Source organism: Salmo salar, chromosome ssa21, assembly GCF_905237065.1.
Source record: "Salmo salar chromosome ssa21, Ssal_v3.1, whole genome shotgun sequence".
NCBI lineage: Eukaryota > Metazoa > Chordata > Actinopteri > Salmoniformes > Salmonidae > Salmo > Salmo salar.
The window spans coordinates 14,304,482-14,326,175 of record NC_059462.1 but is presented as its reverse complement, the minus strand read 5'-3'; the positions used below and the strand labels follow the sequence as shown (position 1 = coordinate 14,326,175).

Below are 21,694 nucleotides of genomic sequence, written 5' to 3'. Positions count from 1 at the left end.
GACAACCATTGCGTGACTAAGGTCACTTGAGTTCCCTGAACTTGTTTACCGGGCTGGACTCTTTTTAGGCCCGAGGTACAGGACATTTCTGGAGGAACCAGAGCTGTTTAAAGCTCATTATTGTTATATTGTTGTGTGTGTGTGATCATTTATGTTGTTAATACATCCACGCAAAAGAATACTGTTTTTGTAAGTTCTTTCCAATGTTTTAAGGGTTCATGAAAAGTGTATTTCCATCCTGACATTTACATGCGTCCTTTGTATTGGTGTAGACTTGACGGACCAGATGGGACTCATTCCCTATCAAACTAAAAGGAGAAACTAATATTTTCTCTGGTAGGCACAACCTACCTGACACCCCTATAAATTATAACCTCAAGTCAAAACCGTTACAATACTTCCAAAGTTGTGGCAAAATGGCTTAAGGACAACAAAGTCAAGGTATTGGAGTGGCCATCACAAAGCCCTGACCTCAAACCTATAGAAAATTTGTGGGCAGAACTGAAAAAGCGTGTGCGAGCAAGGAGGCCTACAAACCTGACTCAGTTACACAAGCTCTGTCAAGAGGAATGGGCCAAAATTCACCCAACTTATTGTGGGAAGCTTGTGGAAGGCTACCTGAGACTTTGACCCAAGTTAAACAATTTAAAGGCAATGATACACTCAATTAGTATTGGTATGTAAACTTCTGGGAATGTAATGAAAGATAAAAGCTGAAATAAATCATTATCTCTACTCTTCTGACATTTCATTCTTAAAATAAAGTGGTGATCCTAACTGACCTAAGACAAGGAATTTTTATTAGGATTAAATGTCAGGAATTGTGAAACTGAGTTTAAATGTATTTGGCTAAGGTGTATGTAAACGTCTGACTTCAACTATAACACCATTACAAATATACCACACAATTGCGTAAGAGCCCACTCTTTGAGTTTCATTTAACAAATCCAATACACGATACAACACATCTGTAAAATCTTCATGTACTTTTAGAACACTTTAAATAATATCTTAACATATCAACATGACTGTATACATACACTGAGTGTACAAAACATTAAGAACACCTGCTCTTTCCATGACAGTCTGACCAGGTGAAAGCTATGATCCCTTATTGATGTCACCTGTTAAATCCACTTCAGTCAGAGGCAAAAGGGGTGCAACTCAATAGGAAGGAGGTCCTAATGTTTTGTACACTCCGTGTATGTCCACATAACAGTCGAGGCTGTAGCTATGTGCAGTCCATGGGCAGCAGAGGTGATCGGAGGGAGCTTCAGACGATGAGGCCCAGGCGTTTCTTGATGAAGTGGGCCACCAGGACCTGAGGTCTCTGTTGGTACTCCACTAGCACATCATGAGGGGTGGAGATCTGATCCCCATCGAAACGGTTCAACAAAGTAGTCACACAGACGACAGCCGCTGGGGAGAGAAAGGTTACATCCGTTACAAATGTAAAAACATTTTATTTTTTATATGGGGTGGTAATTAAAATTTGATTACTGAATTTTCCCTGTCAAAGAAAGTTAGTGACATTGGAGACTGATTTATTTTGATGGCACAGACATGACACATGGCTCGGAAGACGGTGGACTCCATCTCAATATTCCTGACTCCTGTGTTATAGGCTTTCCTTAGGTACTCCAGCTTGTCTTCAGTGGAGAAGGAGCAGAGAGCTCCATCAAGCCGATCCTGACCTGGTGGACCGCAGCAGAACACAGGCTGAGTTAGATCAAAGCCAGAAGACCAGTAGGCAGCACTGGGAATGTACTGTACATCCTAAGTTAAAGGGTCAGTCTAACCATTCTAAAAAAAACAAACTCACAGACTGTAGCTTTAACTTAGGGCTTCTGAGTAGCTGAGTGTACAGCGGTGGGTAACGTGATGTGGTTACCTTCGTAGAAGTCACTGGTGCACATGGTGTTTCCGATGACGGTGGGCACGTCGTCTAACTCGGACGAGCACTGCAGCAGCTCCTTGGATACGCCCACGTCCAGCTCTGTGCTCCTGGTGATCACCTTACCTAGAACCACCTGCTCAAACTGGGCGCGGAAGAAGCAGTCCACCGCCTTGTCTGTGACCACTACTGTTCCTGGGTCCAGACCTGTAATGGGACACCAGTGACATGATTTAGAGAGCTGTGTTACCCGACTATATCAACATGTATAAATGTGTGTTAACGTTCGAAAGAAGAATGGAAAGGGGGGAGTACGCTCTGACCAACTCCACCGGAGGTGCCAATGCGGAAGAGGGCGAAGTCGATGCAGCGGGCATGATGCAGCAGCTTGATGAGCTTATGGAGCATGATGGAGATGGAGGGGACACCCATACCAGGCTGCAGAGACAGAGGGGTGAGGTTAACAATCTTTACTAAGGTTAAGGAACTGCGGGAAAGTAGTACTTGGTGTTGTGAAACTGACTCGCCGTGCATGCTTCCCCCAATGTGTAGATGGTATCACGGTGACATCCAGATGATTACCAAATTTTGTACAAAATAATTCATGAAAGCTGCTATCATCCATGGAATAAAATATTGGAGGAAAACATTTGGCCACGTTAGCTACTGCCGGCGACACCATGATACAGCTGCCCAGTGGGAAGCAACTCGGGTTGGCAGGCACTCTTCCCTCTGATCTCAACTTGGTCTCAGAGCATTTTGTGTTATTCTGTACGCAAATCCCAGACACTCCATTTAGTATGATATGTTACGTTTCGTATGGTATGTATTCATTTGTGGATGTCCATCACCCATTTCGTATGATATGTCACGAATTACAATTCGTACTATATGAGTCGAATTTGCTAAAATGTACAATATGTTACACATTTGTGAAACGTATGGAATGTTATGAATTCTAGCTAGGTGGCTAGCTGGCTAGGAGTTAGCTACAAGGGTTAAGGTTAGGGGAAGGGTTAGCTAACATGCTAAGTAGTTGCAAAGTAGCTAAAAAGTAGAAAGTAGTTGAAAAGTTGCTAATTAGCTAAAATGCTATAGTTGTCCGTGATGAGATTCAAAATTGCAACCTTTGGGTTGTTAGACGTTCGTGTTATATGCTCACCCATCCACCCTGACCAACCACCTACATTAGTTTTTGCCTTATGTAACCATCTGTCTTATGTAACCATACCAAACGTAACATATCGTATACAATAGTCTAGTCTATGAGACCAGGCTGCTGGTCTAAGGAGATCCCATGGCCCCCAGGGCAGTGAAGGGCCCATGGGCCTATGTACAGTCGTGGCCAAAAGTTTTGAGAATGACACAAATATTACTTTTCACAAAGTCTGCTGCCTCAGTTTGTATGATGGCAATTTGCAAATACTCCAGAATATTATGAAGAATGATCAGATGAATTGCAATTAATTGCAAAGTCCCTCTTTGCCATGCAAATGAACTGAATCCCCCAAAAACATTTCCACTGCATTTCAGCCCTGCCACAAAAGGACCAGTTGACATCATGTCAGTGATTCTCTCGTTAACACAGGTATGAGTGTTGACGAGGACAAGGCTGGAGATCACTCTGTCATGCTGATTGAGTTTGAATAACAGACTGGAAGCTTCAAAAGGAGGGGGGTGCTTGGAATTATTGTTCTTCCTCTGTCATCCATGGTTACCTGCAAGGAAACACATGCCTTCATCATTGCTTTGCACAAAGAGGGCTTCACAGGCAAGGATATTGCTGCCAGTAAGATTGCACCTAAATCAACCATTTATCGGATCATCAAGAACTTCAAGGAGAGCGGTTCAATTGTTGTGAAGAAGGCTTCAGGGCGCCCAAGAAAGTCCAGCAAGCACCAGGACCGTCTCCTAAAGTTGATTCAGCTGCGGGATCGGGGCACCACCAGTACAGAGCTTGCTCAGGAATGGCAGCAGGCAGGTGTGAGTGCATCTGCACGCACAGTGAGGCGAAGACTTTTGGAGGATGGCCTGGTGTCAAGAAGGGCAGCAAAGAAGCCACTTCTCTCCAGGAAAAACATCAGAGACAGACTGATATTCTGCAAAAGGTACAGGGATTGGACTGCTGAGGACTGGGGTAAAGTCATTTTCTCTGATGAATCCCCTTTCCGATTGTTTGGGGCATCCGGAAAAAAGCTTGTCCGGAGAAGACAAGGTGAGCGCTACCATCAGTCCTGTGTCATGCCAACAGTAAAGCATCCTAAGACCATTCATGTGTGGGGTTGCTTCTCAGCTAAGGGAGTGAGCTCACTCACAATTTTGCCTAAGAACACAGCCATGAATAAAGAATGGTACCAACACATCCTCCGAGAGCAACTTCTCCCAACCATCCAGGAACAGTTTGGTGATGAACAATGCCTTTTCCAGCATGATGGAGCACCTTGCCATAAGGCAAAAGTGATAACTAAGTGGCTCGGGGAACAAAACATCGATATTTTGGGTCCATGGCCTGGAAACTCCCTAGACCTTAATCCCGTTGAGAACTTGTGGTCAATCCTCAAGAGGCGGGTGGACAAACAAATTCTGACAAACTCCAAGCATTGATTATGCAAGAATGGGCTGCCATCAGTCAGGATGTGGCCCATAAGTTAATTGATAGCATGCCAGGGTGGATTGCAGAGGTCTTGAAAAAGAAGGGTCAACACTGCAAATATTGCCTCTTCGCATCAACTTCATGTAACTGTCAATAAAAGCCTTTGACACTTATGAAATGCTTGTAATTATACTTCAGTATTCCATAGTAACATCTGACACATATCTAGACACTGAAGCAGCAAAGTTTGTGAAAATTTATATTTGTGTCATTCTCAAAACTTTTGGCCACGACTGTAGGGTGGCGTCGTTCGGATGGGATATTAAATAGATGTCTTGACTCTTTGTGGTCACAAAAAAAATCCCATGGCACTTATCATAAGAATAGGGGTGTTAACCTGGTTCTGGCTAAATACCCAAACTGGTCCCATTTCAATCATGGCCACCTAATCATCCTCCTCATTCCTAATTGGCATATATGAGCGCACACACACAATGTTCCAAAGTTTGGGGTCACTTAGAAATGTCCTTGTTTTTGAAAGAAAATTTAAAAAAATGTCCATTAAAATAACATCAAATTGATCAGAAATACAGTGTAGACATTGTTAAAACCTGTTAGGGCTAGGGGGCAGTATTGACACGGCTGGATAAAAAACGTACCCGATTTAATCTGGTTACTACTCCTGCCCAGTAACTAGAATATGCATATAATTATTGGCTTTGGATAGAAAACACCCTAAAGTTTCTAAAACTGTTTGAATGGTGTCTGTGAGTATAACAGAACTCATATGGCAGGCCAAAACCTGAGAAGATTTCAATCAGGAAGTGGCCTGTCTGAGAAGTAGTGTTTCATCTTGGCTCTTTTTATTGAAGACTCAGGATCTGTGCAATAACGTGACACTTCCTACGGCTTCCATAGGGTCTCAGAGCCCGGGAAAAAGCTGAACGATATCGAGGCAGGCTCTGGCTGAAACACTTTATCGCTTTTGGCAAGTGGCCACTCAGAGTACTATGGGCTTAGGCGCGTGCCCGCTTCGACCGAATGCTTTCTTTTCCTTTGTCTGTTCACCTAAACGCAGATTCCCGGTCGGAATATTATCGCTTTTTTTATGAGAAAAATGGCATAAATTGATTTTAAACAGCGGTTGACATGCTTCGAAGTACGGTAATGGAATATTTAGAATTTTTTTTGTCACGAATTGCACCATGCTCGCCACCCTTATTTACCCTTTAGGATAGTGTCTAGAACGCACGAACAAAACGCCGCTGTTTGGATATAACGATGGATTATTTTGGACCAAACCAACATTTGTTATTGAAGTAGAAGTCCTGGGAGTGCATTCTGACGAAGACAACAAAGGTAATAACATTTTTCTTATAGTAAATCTGACTTTGATGAGTGCTAAACTTGCTGGGTGTCTAAATAGCTAGCCCTGTGATGCCGGGCTATCTACTGAGAATATTGCAAAATGTGCTTTCACCGAAAAGCTATTTTAAAATCGGACATATCGAGTGCATAGAGGAGTTCTGTATCTATAATTCTTAAAATTATTGTTATGCTTTTTGTGAACGTTTATCGTGAGTAATTTAGTAAATTCACCGGCAGTGTTCGGTGGGAATGCTAGTCACATGCTAATGTAAAAAGCTGTTTTTTGATATAAATATGAACTTGATTGAACAAAACATGCATGTATTGTATAACAATGTCCTAGGGTTGTCATCTGATGAAGATCATCAAAGGTTAGTGCTACATTTAGCTGTGGTTTGGGTTTATGTGACATTATATGCTAGCTTGAAAAATGGGTGTCTGATTATTTCTGGCTGGGTACTCTGCTGACATAATCTAATGTTTTGCTTTCGTTGTAAAGCCTTTTTGAAATCGGACAGTGTGGTTAGATTAACGAGAGTCTTATCTTTAAAATGGTGTAAAATAGTCATATTTTTGAAAAATTGAAGTAATAGCATATCTAAGGTATTTGAATAACGCGCCACAGGATTCAACTGGCTGTTGAGTAGCCCATAGAGGTTAATGTTGTAAATGACTATTGTAGCTGGAAACGGCAGATTTTTTTTATGGAATATCTAGATAGGCGTAAGAGGCCCATTATCAGCAACCATCACTTCTGTGTTCCAATGGCACGTTGTGTTAGCTAATCCAAGTTTATCATTTTACAAGGCTAATTGATCATTAGAAAACCCTTTTGCAATTATGTTAGCACAGCTGAAAACTGTTGTCCTGATTAAAGAAGCAATACAACTGGCCTTCTTCAGACTAGTTGAGTATCTCGAGCATCAGCATTTGTGGGTTAAATTATTGGCTCAAAATGGCCAGAAACAAAGACCTTTCTTCTGAAACTCATCAGTCTATTCTTGTTCTGAGAAATGAAGGCTATTCCATGCGAGAAATTGACAAGAAACTCAAGATAGATCTCGTACAACGCTGTGTACTACTCCCTTCACAGAACAGCGCAAACTGGCTCTAACCAGAATAGAAAGAGGAGTGGGAGGCCCCGGTGCACAACTGAGCAAGAGGACAAGTACATTAGAGTGTCTAGTTTGAGAAACAGATGCTGCAAAGAAAAAGCCATATCTCAGACTAGCCAATAAAAATAAAATATTAAGATGGGCAAAAAAACACACTGGACAGAGGAACTCTGCCTAGAAGGCCAGCATCCCAGAGTCGCCTCTTCACTGTTGACGTTGAGACGGGTGAATTGCAGATACTATTTAATAAAGCTGCCAGTTGAGGACTTGTGAAGCGTCTTTCTCAATTATGCATAGACTCAACTAGTCTAAAGAAGGACAGTTTTATTGGTTCTTTAATCAGGACTACAGTTTTCAGCTGTGCTAACATAATTGCAAAAAGGTTTTCTAATGATCAATTAGCCTTTTAAAATGATAAACTTGGATTAGCTAACACAACGTGTCATTGGAACAAAGGAGTGATGGTTGCTGATAATTAGCCTTTCCAGGGCCAATGTAGATATTCCATAAAAAATCTGCCCTTTCCAGCTACAATAGTCATTTACAACATTAACAATGTCTACACTGTATTTCTGATCAATTTGATGTTATTTTAATGGACAAAAACAAGGACATTTCTAAGTGACCTCAAACTTTGGAACGGTAGTGTATGCATGTGTGTGTGTATATATATATATATAATATATATATATATAACTCCTCACCTCTCCACTATGCTAGCTGCATTCTGGCACAAAAATGGCTGCCGTGCATCATTAAAGTAGGTGCCACACATTGGTGGTGGTAGAGGTGAATTCCCCTCTTACTATTGTAAAGCGCTTTGAGCACCTAGGTGGAAGAGCACTATATAAATCCAATCAATTATTGTTATTACAAGACACAGCAATACACCAAACATCTGATAATAATATTACGTCATTTCAGGTGTCAGTCACTGGCTTACATAAATCATTTTCACTTATCAAGTTGTAAGGTCTTAAACAGGCTATCGAAAGTCTAGTCAGACCATTATCTTGTGAGGGAGATGTATCCATTGTGCAATACGTACACTGATAGAAAGTACACTTTGTACATGGAGTAGCGGTCGGTTCCTTCACAGATATCTGTGATATTAGGCCAGCTCCTGGTGAATGAACTGAGCAAAGGACTTCATCTGATTGGCACTCCCGCCGACGCACACAAACTTTAATGGGGGAGATATAAAAAGACAACTAAATGTCTTTGAGAGTAGCTTTTCGAAATCAGGTATTTCAAGTATTTTGTCTGGGCAACTTCCACAAACCTTGATGTCTCCAAACATCTCAGGTAGGTTGTGGGTCTTGGTACCCAGGTTGAAGTGATAGAGAATGTCCTCTTCCATTGTATCCAATTGGGGGTTCTTGACATGGATCTGGGGGTTCTTGAAAAGGACCTCCGGTCTGTAAAAACATTGACATAAGAGCGAGCACATGAAAATGTCATAAGTCTCTCTAATGCAGAACAAGAACTAGTAGTGTAATGAAACCTCAAAGTAAAATAAAAATACTCACTCGCTATATTCAGAATGGTCAGTGACAGCCCCCATACAGTTTAGTAAAATAGATGACATGGCTGTTGTTCACTGTAGATATACTAAAAAAATGAATAATTACTATCAACTATATACCATAATATTACAAACACAATACTTAGAGCCACAATATTACCTACAGCCACAAGTGCAATACATACCTTTCAGGCTAGACAGAAAAATAAAAAGAATACAGGTAATATTCGCCGCTGTGTAGCAGTTTCCAAATACTCTTCAGCTCGAAGGAAATAAAAGTGCCGTCACTGATTCTGGGGCTGATATCGCTTTGCCCTGTGACCTCTCAGGAATGATTGGTTGGTGAAGGAGGAGTAGTGACTGTCTGGTCTCTAAATGATCTAAAACAAATGCTTTGACAGACTCTACAAATACTTGGCTCAGATCCAAAGAGCTTGACTATACACAATTTACATAATATCGTTTTTTTGGGGGGTTTTTAAACAATGATTTACTTCAGTTGTGTAAAATACAAATGGCCATGCAAATAAATTGCCAGGTGGACTCAAGTTACATAAACACACATCTCTATGTCCTGACAAGTTTTCAAACATGAGTTAGACGATTGTCATTTTCAGAATCCTGGGCATCACATGACATTCAGGTTCGAAAGCAATTGAGCGTGTACAAATATTTGACTACGTGTGCGTATCAATAAAATACATTATTTTAACCACTTTTTTTCTGCTATGCCTCATATCCTAGTCATTAATTTAAGCGTTACGAGGAGGATTATATTTCATATTCACTTTGTATCCTGTGTCAATTACATCCCTAGAACAACTTCTACTATGATGACGGTGGTAAAGACGATAAATTCATAAGAGACCACAGGTCTCTGTAGCAATCCGGCTATGGGTCACATTTCAACAAATACATGTCTCGATGCCATTTCAAAATGGCGACGAGTGCTTCATTGAGCACATAAAAGAGAATGACAACACGTCCACAGTTTATGCACAACACATTTATTTTTAAACAGAAATCTTTATAGCAACCACACTGAGGCACAAAAAAAGACACTTCAAAACAGCAGCCATTTTTAGAGGAGCCCCTCTAAGCCATAGACGCCTTTTAAAAGCAAACCATCATTCCAAAAAAAACTACTACAACAGACGAACAAGAGCATAGCTCAGGCTATTACATTAAGTTAGTGTTACAGTGCAAATGCAGTTCATTAGCAACAACTTCAGGCACAGAACGGGTCTGTGAGCGCAAACTAACGTACAATCTAATTTTGCAATTGTGTGTACTTCTTGGAACAAGCACACACGTAGGTGGAATAACAAGAGTCCTATAACTCTAACCAAAGTTAACTGCTTTAATTGACCTATAGTATAAGTGGTTTTGAACAGGCAAACCCCGGTGAAGGAACGTTGTGGAGGTGAACATTGAGGAGTCAGTCGTCCTCAACTGCCTTTGCTCCTTTCTACTCCTTGGAATCTGCAGGGATACACACAGGTTAATTTGTGTGTGTGTGTGTGTGTTTCCCCACACATTTTGATTTGCCGTCCCATCACATGATCACTGACAACAATGCATTAATAATGCAAGCCAGAATTAAAATGTTCCCATGTCTGAATGGTTCATGCATTGTAATTTTGCAACTCTACTTCGGTGCCCCATGTATCAATTCTGTAGATCTGTACATTATTTATTGTGCCATAAAAATCAATACACGACTTCATGACTTGACTTCATATTCATTCAATATTTCATTAGTTAGTCAATGTGCTTCTGAGCAATGAGACAAAATTGCCAAATTAATTCAAATGATCTTGAAGTTCGAACATCAAACCACAGTCACTAACAGCTACTTACTTGATGAATGCGTATTGGGTGCCCCTTTCTTGTCCTCTAAATAGCCGAAGCTCAAGAGTGTACCCATGTTGACAGGGGTCGAATTCTGAGATCTGCAAGACCAAAAGGCAAGCATTTAAATCACAGCGGGGGGGCAAAATGTGGTAACAAAACATGAAAATCATTGAGCATTTAGATCTAGCCGAGGGCTCACAACAACCATAAAACAGTGGGAGAATTGGTCAGCTGATGATAACATTGATATGGTGAAGGGGAGTAAAATCAACAGCAAACATTGAATTTGGACTGAAAAAACACTTACCTCTAACTGAGACACAGTCGAGCTAATAATTAAATAAATGTTTTTATACGCTCTTCCAATTTTAACATGTTCTGCTATTCATTATGGTTCTAAGAATGGACTGTCTGTGTAGCCGTGGCTATTTGCTATCTCTGATGTCTCTTCTAAGCATAAAGCATGACATCTCTGGTTCATGTAGGCCGTCATTGTAAATAAGAACGTTCTTAACGGACTTGCCTAGTTAAATCAAAAATGTAATGTGTGACAGGTCGTCACAGGTCACTGACAGGTGCCAAATGTAAAAAAAGAAACATTTGCACAATGACTTGCATTGTGGAGTAATACTATTTGAAGCTAGCGATCTGTTTGTGTTGATGTATTGGTTCATAAAGCTAACTGAGCGGGACGACTTGTGAGGACATCTGTGCTCTTTGAGCAGTATCGCAGCCAGGCACGTAGGCATTGGCTCATAGAGTTAAACTTGTTTTTGCATGGACATTGCCATTGAGGCCTTCCACCATTTTAAGCAGTCAACTGGGTGGGGATTGGTATGGGTGGGTGCGATCAACCAATAAATCAGAGCATTCTCTACTTCTTCAAAATGGGTTAACTATGGTTAGCACATTTTTTTTAAGCTATATCAACACCATCTTAGTGGCCACAATAAATCAATGACAAGGTTTGGTTCAGGACGTCAGCACTCTTGGCGGTAAATCACCAATATTAGCGTTGTATTTTTTCAAACACAAAAGAAGAAGAAAATGGACTACTTCAAAATAGCCTTAATGGCGCTACCCGTGCTGTCACAGACACCATAATGGGGCAGATACAAAGATGTGTCCTTTAACTCTATGCATTAGCCACATCACATGGGCCTTATCCATTCTTTAAAAAGTGTGGGGGAGAAGTTTTGGGTAGTGCAATATTGTATGAGAACTACGGAAGCCACAGTGAATATTGTCAGCACATTGTCACTCCAGAAGCTTACAGATTTAAAAATTGTGTAATCTGGGATATTTGTAGCTGATTTAGGTCACCAAAATTAATGATATGAGGCTTATACCTACTGATTTTTGAATAACATAACTTGCCTCATGAGCTTGTGAGAAAAACAGTCTTAACCCTTCATAACTCAACATCTAATGTTTACTCCATTGTTTTTAAACAAGTGACTTCGTTAATAATGTATAGCTTCAGAAATGGTAAAAATGATATTGATGATATCATTGAATTGCATCCAAAGTGGTCTGTAAATGTTAAAATAGTTACTTTTCTTCAGCCCCATCAATTGGTAGCGGGGCTGCTGGGCTGAAACACAAAATAGACCAGGAGTGTAGCTTTAATTAACACTCATAAAAACGGTTGTGCTTGGTCAAAATTAACCTACTTTTCACATTGCAGTCTACTTTCACATTTACCACATAACATACACATTTCTCTTCACCCATTTGATTTGCTTCCATGAATGAAGAAATACAATACAAATGTCTAATTTTACAGGGGGGGCAATGACTAGCCAATGACAAGACATGCATCTCCTCCGTGTGGCTCCCTGTCCCACACACACCTGTTACCGAAATTGTTCTCATAAAACAATAATCTGTACACACACACACACACACACACACACACTGTACAGCGGGGTCCAAAAGTATTGACACCCTTTAAAAAGATTAGCAAAGATGACTGTATAAAATAATTCAAGTAAATTCAAAATGACATTATTTGATACTAATAAGGCCCAATAATTCAGCGAAATAGATTTTGTTTAACAAGTAATATAAATAGCCCCATAAGATCAAAGATCCACCACCATAATTGAGTAGGTATGCAGTTATTTTCTGCCCATTTATTCTCATTGATGCCAACCTCACCACTGGTGTGCTTGGCTAAAGACCTCCATCTTCATGTCATCCAGCAAATGTAAACACCTGGAGTTTGTTAAACGGCATTGGCACTTGGATTGGAACTGATGCTATGGTCAGATGACATGAAAATAGAGCTCTGGCCACGCACACCAGTAGTGGGTTTGGCGTCGAAATTGTTACTGTATTAGTATCCCCATTAGCTGTTGCAAAAGCAGCAGCTACTCTTCCTTGGGTCCACACAAAACATGACATAATACAGAACATTATTAGACAAGAACAGAACTACATAAAACATTTTTTAAAGGAGAGGCGTATCAGTACCTACACACAAACTATCTAGGTCAAATAGGGGAGAGGCGTTGTGGCATGAGGGGTTGCATGATCTGCTTTTAAAAATAAAACAGGTTTGCTGTTTATTTGAGCAATTTGAGATAGAACGGAGTTTCATGCAATAATTGTTCTGGATTTGAGGACTGTCTGGTGGGGTAAGTGTGTGTCAGAGCTGTGTGTAAGTTAACTATGCAAACAATTTGGGATTCTTAACACATTGTTTCTTATAAAAAGAAGAAGTGATGCAGTCAGTCTCTCCTCAACTCTTAGCCAAGAGACTGGCATGCATAGTATTTATATCAGCCCTCTGATTACAATGAAGAGAAAGACGTGCCGCTCTGTTCTGGGCCAGCGGCAGCTTAACTAGGTCTTTCCTTGCAGCACTCGACCACATGACTGGACAATAATCAAGATAAGACAAAACTAGAGCCTGCAGAACTTGCTTTTTGGAGTGTGGTGTCAAATAAACAGAGCATCTACTACCGACAGACCTCTTCCCATCTTTACACCCATTGAATCTATATATGTTTTGACCATGACAGTTTACAATCTAAGGTAATGCCAAAGTAATTTAGTCTCCTCAACTTGTTCAACAGCCACACCATTCATTACCAAATCCAGCTGAGGTCTAGAACTTAGGGAATGATATGTACCAAATACAATGCTCTTAGTTTTAGAGATGTTCAGGACCAGTTTATTACTGGCCACCCATTCCAAAACAGACTGCAACTCTTTGTTAAGGGGTTCAGTGACTTCATAAGCTATGGTTTCTGATGTGTATGGTTGAATCATCAGCATACATGGACACAAATGCTTTGTTTAATGCCAGATCATTGGTAAAAAAGAAAGAAAAGAGTACAGGGCCTAGAGAGCTGCCCTGCAGTACACCACATTTTCCATGTTTTACATTAGAGAAGCTTCCATTAAAGAAAACCCTTTGAGTTCTATTAGATGGATAGCTCTGAATCCACGATATGGCAGCGGTTGAAAAGCCATAACAGGTTATTGTCAATAATATCAAAGGCTGTACTGAAATCTAACAGTACAGCTCCCACAATTTTCTTACTATCAATTTATTTAAACCAAATCAGTCATTTGTGTCAGTGCAGTACATGTTGATGCCCTTCTTTATATCATTGTATTTGGTCAACAACAACAAAAAATCCAATAGTTTGCTAAGAGCTGGCAGCAAGCTTATAGTTCTGCTGTTAGAACCAGTAAAGGCCGCTTTACCACTCTTGGGTAGCGAAATTACTTTGGCTTCCCTCCAGGCCTGAAGACAAGACTTTCCTCTAGGCTCAGATATGACAGATAGCTGACTCTATAGCCATCCCCATTAGCTTTCCATCTAAGTTGTGAATGCCAAGAGGTGTCATTATTGATCAATGACATTTTTTCCACCTCTCCCACACAAACTTTGCAAAATTCAAACCTGCATTGCTTTTCTTTCATTATTTGTTTTTTTTTGCATGAATAAGATGGCTCATTGTCATCGTTTGCATTTCCTGCCTAAATTTGCCCACTTTGCCAATGAAGTTATCATTCAAATAATTGGCAACATCAAATGGTTGTGATGAATAAGCCATCTGATTCGATGAAAGATGGAGGTGAATGTCTTTCTGCCCATAATTTAATTGTTACATCATTCTTTATATCATTGATCTTGGCTTCATACTACAGTTTCTTCTTTATGTTGAGTTTAGTTACATATTTTCTCAATTTGCAGTAGGTCAGATGTGCAGCCAGACTTATTAGCCCCCCCATCATCTCTTCAACTATACAGTTTTTCAATTCCTCATCAATCCATGGAGCCTTAACAGTTCTAACAGTCAGTTTCTTAACAGGTGCATGTTTATCAATAATTGGAAGAAGCAATTTCATAAATTCATCAAGTGCAGCGTCTGGATGCTCCTTATTAATCACATTTTATTTAACTAGGCAAGTCAGTTAAGAACAAATTCTTATTTACAATGACGGCCTAGGAACAGTGGGTGAACTGCCTTGTTCACATCAGATCAACAAATATTTTTAACATCTACATAAGAGTCACAGCAAAATATTTTGTATGATCTTATACACTTATAGGCCCAGCTTTTGGAACTTTGGCTTTCCTGGATGTAGCCACTATATTGTGATCACTGCATCCAAAGTTCTACAGTATTAGTATAAATGTGGATGATCTTGTTCCTGTAGTGTTTGTATACACCCTGGTAGGTTGATTAATAACCTGAACCAGATTACAGGCACTGGTTACAGTGAGAAGCTTCCTCTTGAGCGGATAGATTGATGAAAGCCAGTCAATATTCAGGTCCCCAAGAAAGTAGACCTCTCTGTTTAAAATCACATACACTATCCCGCATTTCACACATATTATTTAGATACTGACTGTTAGCACTTGGTGGCCTTTAGCAACACCTCAAACGAAAAGACTTTAGATGTGCCAAGTGAACCTGCAACCACAACACTTCAATAACACTTGACAGAAGATCTTCTCTAAGCATTACAGGGATATGGCTCTGAATATATACAGCAACACCTCCCCCATAAGCATTTCTGTCTCTTCTATATATCCTTGTATTGCTACTGCTGTATCATCAAATGAATTACCTAAGTGAGTCTCAGAAATGGCTAATATATGAATGTTATTTGATGTTAGCAAGTTGACTTCATGAATCTTATTTCTAAGGCTACATCTATAAATATTGGCTATTTTCAGCTCCCGGGTAGCGTATCAGAGATACACATAATACTGAATACTGAAAAGAGCAAACAAAGCAAGAGAAAAAATATATACATTAAGCAGTCCATTAATCAATTGGTGTGTGTGTTGCGGGGTTGAAGCTACGAACCCATAGGCTTGGCTCAAGCATCCCTTCCAGGCTTCTGGGAGGGAGGGAGGACAATGAACCTGTCATAGCGGATGTAAGCAATGTCCCCACGCGCTCTGGCAGCTTTCATGGCTGGGATAAGTTCTTTCCTCTTCTGGCACACAGCTTCAGGATAGTCCTCGTTGAGGAAGACGTTTGGTCCTCCCGAGTTCTTGGCTCTTTCCAGAACAGAACCTCAGGAACTCGACCACTATCAGCCTGGGCCTGTCACCTGGGCCGGTGGTGGATTTTCCAGTCATGTGGGCGCGCTCCACCTCAATCTTCCTGGGGTCCATCTTGAATTTCTCAGAGATAATTTCCCTCACTTGGTCCTCAGACTCTGTCCAGGTCTCATGTGGAGATTCTGCAATTCCATCCACAACCATGTTGTTCCGCCTTGGATAAATCTCCAGGGACAGTCATCATCGTTATCATGGATTCACACACAGAACTGATGTCCTCTCTCAATGATTTACTGATTGCTGTCATCTTGCCGTTTTCCTGTTTCAACTCATCGAGCTGACCCTGGGAGAACTGCAAACTGTTCTTCAGGTCCTGGACCTCTCTGGTCAGATGGTCCATTCTTTTATTAGTTGAATCCACCAATATTTGGACAAAACACAAGCTATTTTCTTGTTGTTGTAACAACTGCTTGTAGAACACTTTGATTCACGTGTGATAGAGAAACACCACTGTCCTTAACGGTAGTCCAACTGGCTTTGGTCTTTGTCATGGTAGCGTGAAACGTAGGATACGCTGTTACTCCTCACAGTTCCAGACAGGCCAGGTCACAGGGAAGATTGAAAACAAACAGCAGGGATCTAGACAGCCACAAACCCGGGACAATCCATGGCCCCAGCCACAATGGCTAACCACATTGCGAGCTGCATTCAAGCCCTCAAGAAAATCCAGCTAGCAGCTAGGCTAACTGCTACGCCAAATAGCTTGTTAGACCAGTGTTTGGTCAGCAGGACCACTGGACAGAGACTAGCAGTCCCAGCAACTGATGCCAACTGCGTCGCAGGATCCAAGAACTAAGACTTTCAATACACTTTCAAAACAACAAACTTTTCAAAACAATAAAACCGAGCTCTCCCTCGTTCCGCGTTGAGAGTCAACTGAGCCCCTGTATGAGAACGCATAAGCAAAAAAAGACTCCCTTACCTACTGTAAAATATGGTGGTGGATCTTGTCATGGGGCTATTTTGATTCCACTAGTCCTGGGGCCCTTGTTAAGGTCAACGTCATTATGAACTTTACCCAGTACCAGGACATTTTGGCCAAAAATCTGGTTGCCTCTGCCAGGAGACAAACTTTTCCGCAAGTAGATCTTCCAGCAAGACAATAAACCCAAACACACATGATATTTAATGATATTCAACATTTCTTTTTAAATATATCAAATTTTCCAAGAATTTGTTCATAGGAAACTGATTAAATGCATTTGTTGCCAAACAGAAACGCTGTGCAATAGTGACACTGCAATTCAAGTGGGAGGGGTCTGGAAGTCATAACCAAAAGATATTGAAATAATTTGTAATTTTGGCAAGATGTCTATAATAGTAATTCTGTAATTTTTAAGATAACATATAGACAATGTTTTTATATATATATGTATGCATAATACAATTCTGTTTAATATTTATAATATTATACAGTGCATTCAGAAAATATTCAGACCCCTTGACATTAACATTTTGTTACGTTACAGCCTTATTCTATAATGGATTAAATAAATACAAAAATTCTCAATCTACACAAAACACCCCATATTGACAAAGCGAGAACAGGTTGACATTTTTGCACATTTACTACAAATAAAACACAAATACCGTATTTACATAAGTATTCAGACCCTTTGCTATGAGACTCGAAATTGAGCTCAGGTGCATCCTGTTTCCATTGATCATCCTTGAGATGTTTCTACAACTTGGAGTCCACCTGTGGTAAATTTAGAAAGGCACACACCTGTCTGTATAAGGTTCCACAGTTGACAGAGCACGTCTGAGCAAATACCAAGCCATGAGGCCAAAGGAATTGTCCTCAGACCTCCGAGACAGGATTGTGTCGAGGCACAGATCTGGAGAAGGGTACCAAAGAATTTCTGCAGCATTGAAGGTCCCCAAGAACACAGTGGCCTCCATCATTCTTAAATGGAAGAAGTTTGGAACCACCAAGACGCTTCCTAGAGCGGGCCACCTGGCCAAACTGAGCAATCGGGGGAGAAGGGTCTTGGGTCAGGGAGGTGACCAAGAACCCGATGGTCACTCTGACAGAGCTCCAGAGTTCCTCTGTGGAGATGGGAGAACTTTCCAGAAGGACAATCTCTGCAGCACTCTGACAATCAGGCCTTTATGGTAGAGTGGCCAAACAGAAGCCACTCCTCAGTAAAAGGCACATGACAGCCCGCTTGGAGTTTGCCAAAATGCACCTAAAGACTCTCAGACCATGAGAAACAAGATTCTCTGGATTGATGAAACCAAGATTGAACTTTTTGGCCTGAATGCCAAGCCTCACGTCTGGAGGAAACCTGGCACCATCCCTACGGTGACTGGGAGACTAGTCAGGATCGAGGCAAAGATGAACAGAGAAAAGTACAGAGAGATCCTTGATGAAAATCTGCTCCAGAGTGCTCAAGACCGCCGACTGGGGCGAAGGTTCACATTCGAACAGGACCATGACCCTAAGCACACAGCCAAGACAACGTAGGAGTGGCTTCGGGACAAGTCTCAATGCCCTTGAGTGGCCCAGTCAGAGCCCGGACCTGAACCGGATCGAACATCTCTGGAGAGACCTGAAAATAGCTGTGCAGCAACACTCCCCATCCAACCTGACAGAGCTTGATAGGATCTGCAGAAAAGAATGGGAGAAACCCCCCAAATACAGGTGTGCCAAGATTGTAGCGTCATACCCAAGATGACTCAAGGCTGTAATCGCTGCCAAAGGTGCTTCAACAAAGTTCTGAGTAAAGGGTCTGAATACTTATGTAAATGTGATTTTTCAGTTTAGTATTTTTAATACATTTGCAAAAATTTCTAAAAACCTGTTTTTGCTTTGTCATTATGGGGTATTGTGTGTAGATTGAGGAAAAAAACGATTTAATAAAATGTTAGAATAAGGTTGTAACATAACAAAATGTGGAAAAAGTAAAGGGGTCTGAATACTTCCGAAGGCACTGTATATCATTCATTGTATTCTCACAGTATAAATAATCCCCTATCATTAACAATCAATAGGAATTACATACTGAAGTAATGTGTTTGAAATCTCTTTCTATTTGACATTGATTATTTGAATGTATATGACTGAGTTTTTGAGCCTATAATAAAGTTACATGTTGTCAAGTTGCGCTGTCTGGAGGCACAACTCTGCTGTGCATGAAAAATAGAACATTGCCATCTTGTGGATATATGGTGCAAATATTTCAAAGGGCGTACTCACGTTTTCTTGAAATTGCCTGCTGCCTCTTCGTTCTTTCCTGATGCTAAGGACAAGTTCTCCATTTGGCTGTTGGGAGATATCTGACAATAAAAACAAAGTGTCTTGAATAGTCATTTATCATTTGGAATCACGTCAGGATTGAACAGAGATGAAAGATGTATTGAACAAGAGATGAAACCCCCTATTTCATTTGGCAACGCTCGGCCTCTATTGGACATACTAGGTCACTTTCTACTCTATCCATGCAACTGCAAGAGAGGAATTTTATAAATCTAGAATAATTTAAATATGGTAAATGTCAGTGACAATTTGATGCTAACCAAATACATTTCACCAACAATGGTGGACATAGCCAAAGATGGTGGTTAAGTGGTTGGTTATAAGTTCTCTGGATACGGTAGGTGTTAAGCCTGAGAACTCATTCCTTGTTAGCTAATACTATTTTACTGCACCAAAAACATTTAGCTTTTCATGATACTAGGCAGGTGATGTAATGCTGACAAAAAAAGTCAATGTCTGAAATAGATCAGTAAATCTAGATCTAAAACAGGTCTGTCTGCATACTGTACTTCAAACACCTAAGAATAAAGTATAAACTCAATTTATAGTGGCACAATAGGAAGGGTGTAATATTGTTATAGTTGCTTTAGGAAATTGCAAGGATTTCTCCCTTCACCTTCTCTTTGTCATCAAAGTCCCTTTCCCAAGTTGACTTATTATCACTCCCAAAAGGAGCATTAGTTGACATGTAGTTTTGGAAACTCTCAGTTGGGCTGGAAGAAAGAAAAATGGACAAATAACCCATTTTACTAGTAGACTTATCTGGTATAACAGGGCTGCGTTCAGCAGGACTCAACGGTGTGCAATGTTTGATACAACGGAGACGGTGCTGTTCTGAACGACCAGTTGAAGAATGTTGTGATGATAATGGTGGCCCAGAGGGTGACCGTGTATACACTACAGTGTGCTGCATGAGTTTTCAAATGGTGACCACACCCATATTGATCTGACCACACTTCGCCACAACCACCAAAAGGGAGCAAACATACAAAGGCTGTTGAAGGAAAGTGCACTGTGAGGGAAACGTGTTATTCGGTACAAACATCACGCAATGTAGCAAAACGTTTAATAAACTGAACACACCCCTGTTTTTCAATAGGGTACATGCCATACAACCACAAACAAATATGCAATTTGCATGGTTAATGCAAACAATCCAACTTGGCCTAGCCAAGTAGTCAAAAAATTACTAGCTAACACAAAGACTTTTTTTTATTCCACACTGTCATTACTCTCGTTTTAATTTGCCTTTACCTTGCTTGCTCTTTAGCTTTTGGAGAACCAGAGAACCAGTTAGGAGCCTTGTAAGATGATGCAGAGTTAGGTTTGGTGTCCAAGTTGGTCTCCTCATGCCACAATAAACCTGTAAATGATAAGAAGAACTTGGCTATCCATTTTGTATACTAGCCATTTGCTCGTTAGCTTGCTAGCTAACGTTAGTAGTCTCGCGTGGCAATCCTTCCAATTATCTAGATGGGTGTGTCATTTTCCTATTTACACAGATAACGTTATATCTAGCTATCTGACTTTATTTCCACAGATGAAAGGATGGGTAATGTGTGATATTTCCCGTTTAAAAACAGAATATCGTTTTTACCCCTCTGTCCTCCTTGTTTAGCCAGTTTAGTATAAGCAGAATCGGACTCATTAACTCCCGTACGGCGCCCTTTACTCCTCTCCTCAGGACCATTGTTAGCATCTTCAGACAGCCCAGGAATCTGGGACGTCGGGGCAGCTTTTGTTGAACAATCATCACCATTGTTAACGTCTAAAAACACAAACACAATCTTATGCCTCGCTTCAAGCTCGCTAGGTACTTCAACTAACACATTCACCTGGTACATTTCTAGAGATGCTCGTTTATCATTTGAGATGTAGCCAGACAAATAGTACTGGGCCTTCACAGCTAACGTTAGTATAACGGTAACAGTTAGTTAGTAAAAATAAATGTTGGTCAACTTTGCACATTTGAAGACCCTCTGTAAGTTACTTGCCATCGTTGTTTTGTCGGTGATCTGTGTCAGTGTCCATGTCTAATGTTGTCTTTCTGATGGAAAAAGAACGCAGTACATTGTCATCCTTGCCATCACTGCTGGCCAAATGGCTAGTCAGTTAGCTACCGTTAGCTTAGCAATAAGGCGTTGCCAGATAGCATTAACTAGTTCAAAGCAAGCTAACAGTAACAGTATAGGTGTTCGTTTAAGCACATGGATGTATGTGTGGGTAACTAGCAAGGCGATGTGATGTTCAAGAATCATTGCAAAACATTACTTACATCTCCAGCTATACAGCGGTTGCAAATCTGGACACTGGCAAAGAGCGCGGAGAAAACCGAGTATGGGTTTAGAGCTAGCTTGCAACGAGTGACAAGACAAACGTCCGACTGTGCCCAACAGACTGTGCCCAAAGTTTTGTTACCATGGAAACAGGGCTGGGACATTGACATTTTTAGGGACGTGTTCAAGAACCACCGGTTGTGAATGGGTTTAAAAA

General features: G+C 40.7%; 2 protein-coding genes across 5 annotated transcripts; both read right to left on the bottom strand.

The window, feature by feature from the left end:
• Nucleotides 1-898: 898 nt before the first annotated feature.
• LOC106581814 (uridine phosphorylase 2-like) lies at nt 899-8,867 on the bottom strand. 3 transcript variants are annotated; one of them, XM_014164186.2, is made up of 7 exons: nt 8,681-8,856; nt 8,500-8,581; nt 8,253-8,388; nt 2,218-2,332; nt 1,892-2,101; nt 1,564-1,694; nt 899-1,419 (listed from the first exon to the last, which is right to left on the bottom strand). In XM_014164186.2, the coding sequence occupies exons 2-7, from the start codon at nt 8,556-8,558 to the stop codon at nt 1,402-1,404; spliced, it is 669 nt and encodes a 222-aa protein (XP_014019661.2). In that variant the 5' UTR covers nt 8,559-8,581; nt 8,681-8,856; the 3' UTR covers nt 899-1,401. The 3 variants fall into 3 exon arrangements, with proteins under 3 accessions (XP_014019661.2, XP_014019659.2, XP_014019660.2); XM_014164184.2 differs by having other exon boundaries at nt 899-1,694; nt 8,681-8,867; XM_014164185.2 differs by having other exon boundaries at nt 899-1,694; nt 8,500-8,570.
• Nucleotides 8,868-9,486: 619 nt separating this feature from the next.
• On the bottom strand, nt 9,487-21,694 carry LOC106581816 (uncharacterized protein C7orf57). Of its 2 annotated transcripts, XM_014164187.2 has the most exons (9): nt 21,477-21,694; nt 21,196-21,248; nt 20,799-20,969; nt 20,456-20,564; nt 19,818-19,914; nt 19,142-19,221; nt 11,905-11,943; nt 10,356-10,447; nt 9,487-9,977 (listed from the first exon to the last, which is right to left on the bottom strand). In XM_014164187.2, exons 2-9 carry the CDS (start codon nt 21,230-21,232, stop codon nt 9,964-9,966), a joined length of 639 nt encoding a protein of 212 aa, XP_014019662.1. In that variant the 5' UTR covers nt 21,233-21,248; nt 21,477-21,694; the 3' UTR covers nt 9,487-9,963. The 2 variants fall into 2 exon arrangements, with proteins under 2 accessions (XP_014019662.1, XP_014019663.1); XM_014164188.2 differs by lacking the exon at nt 11,905-11,943.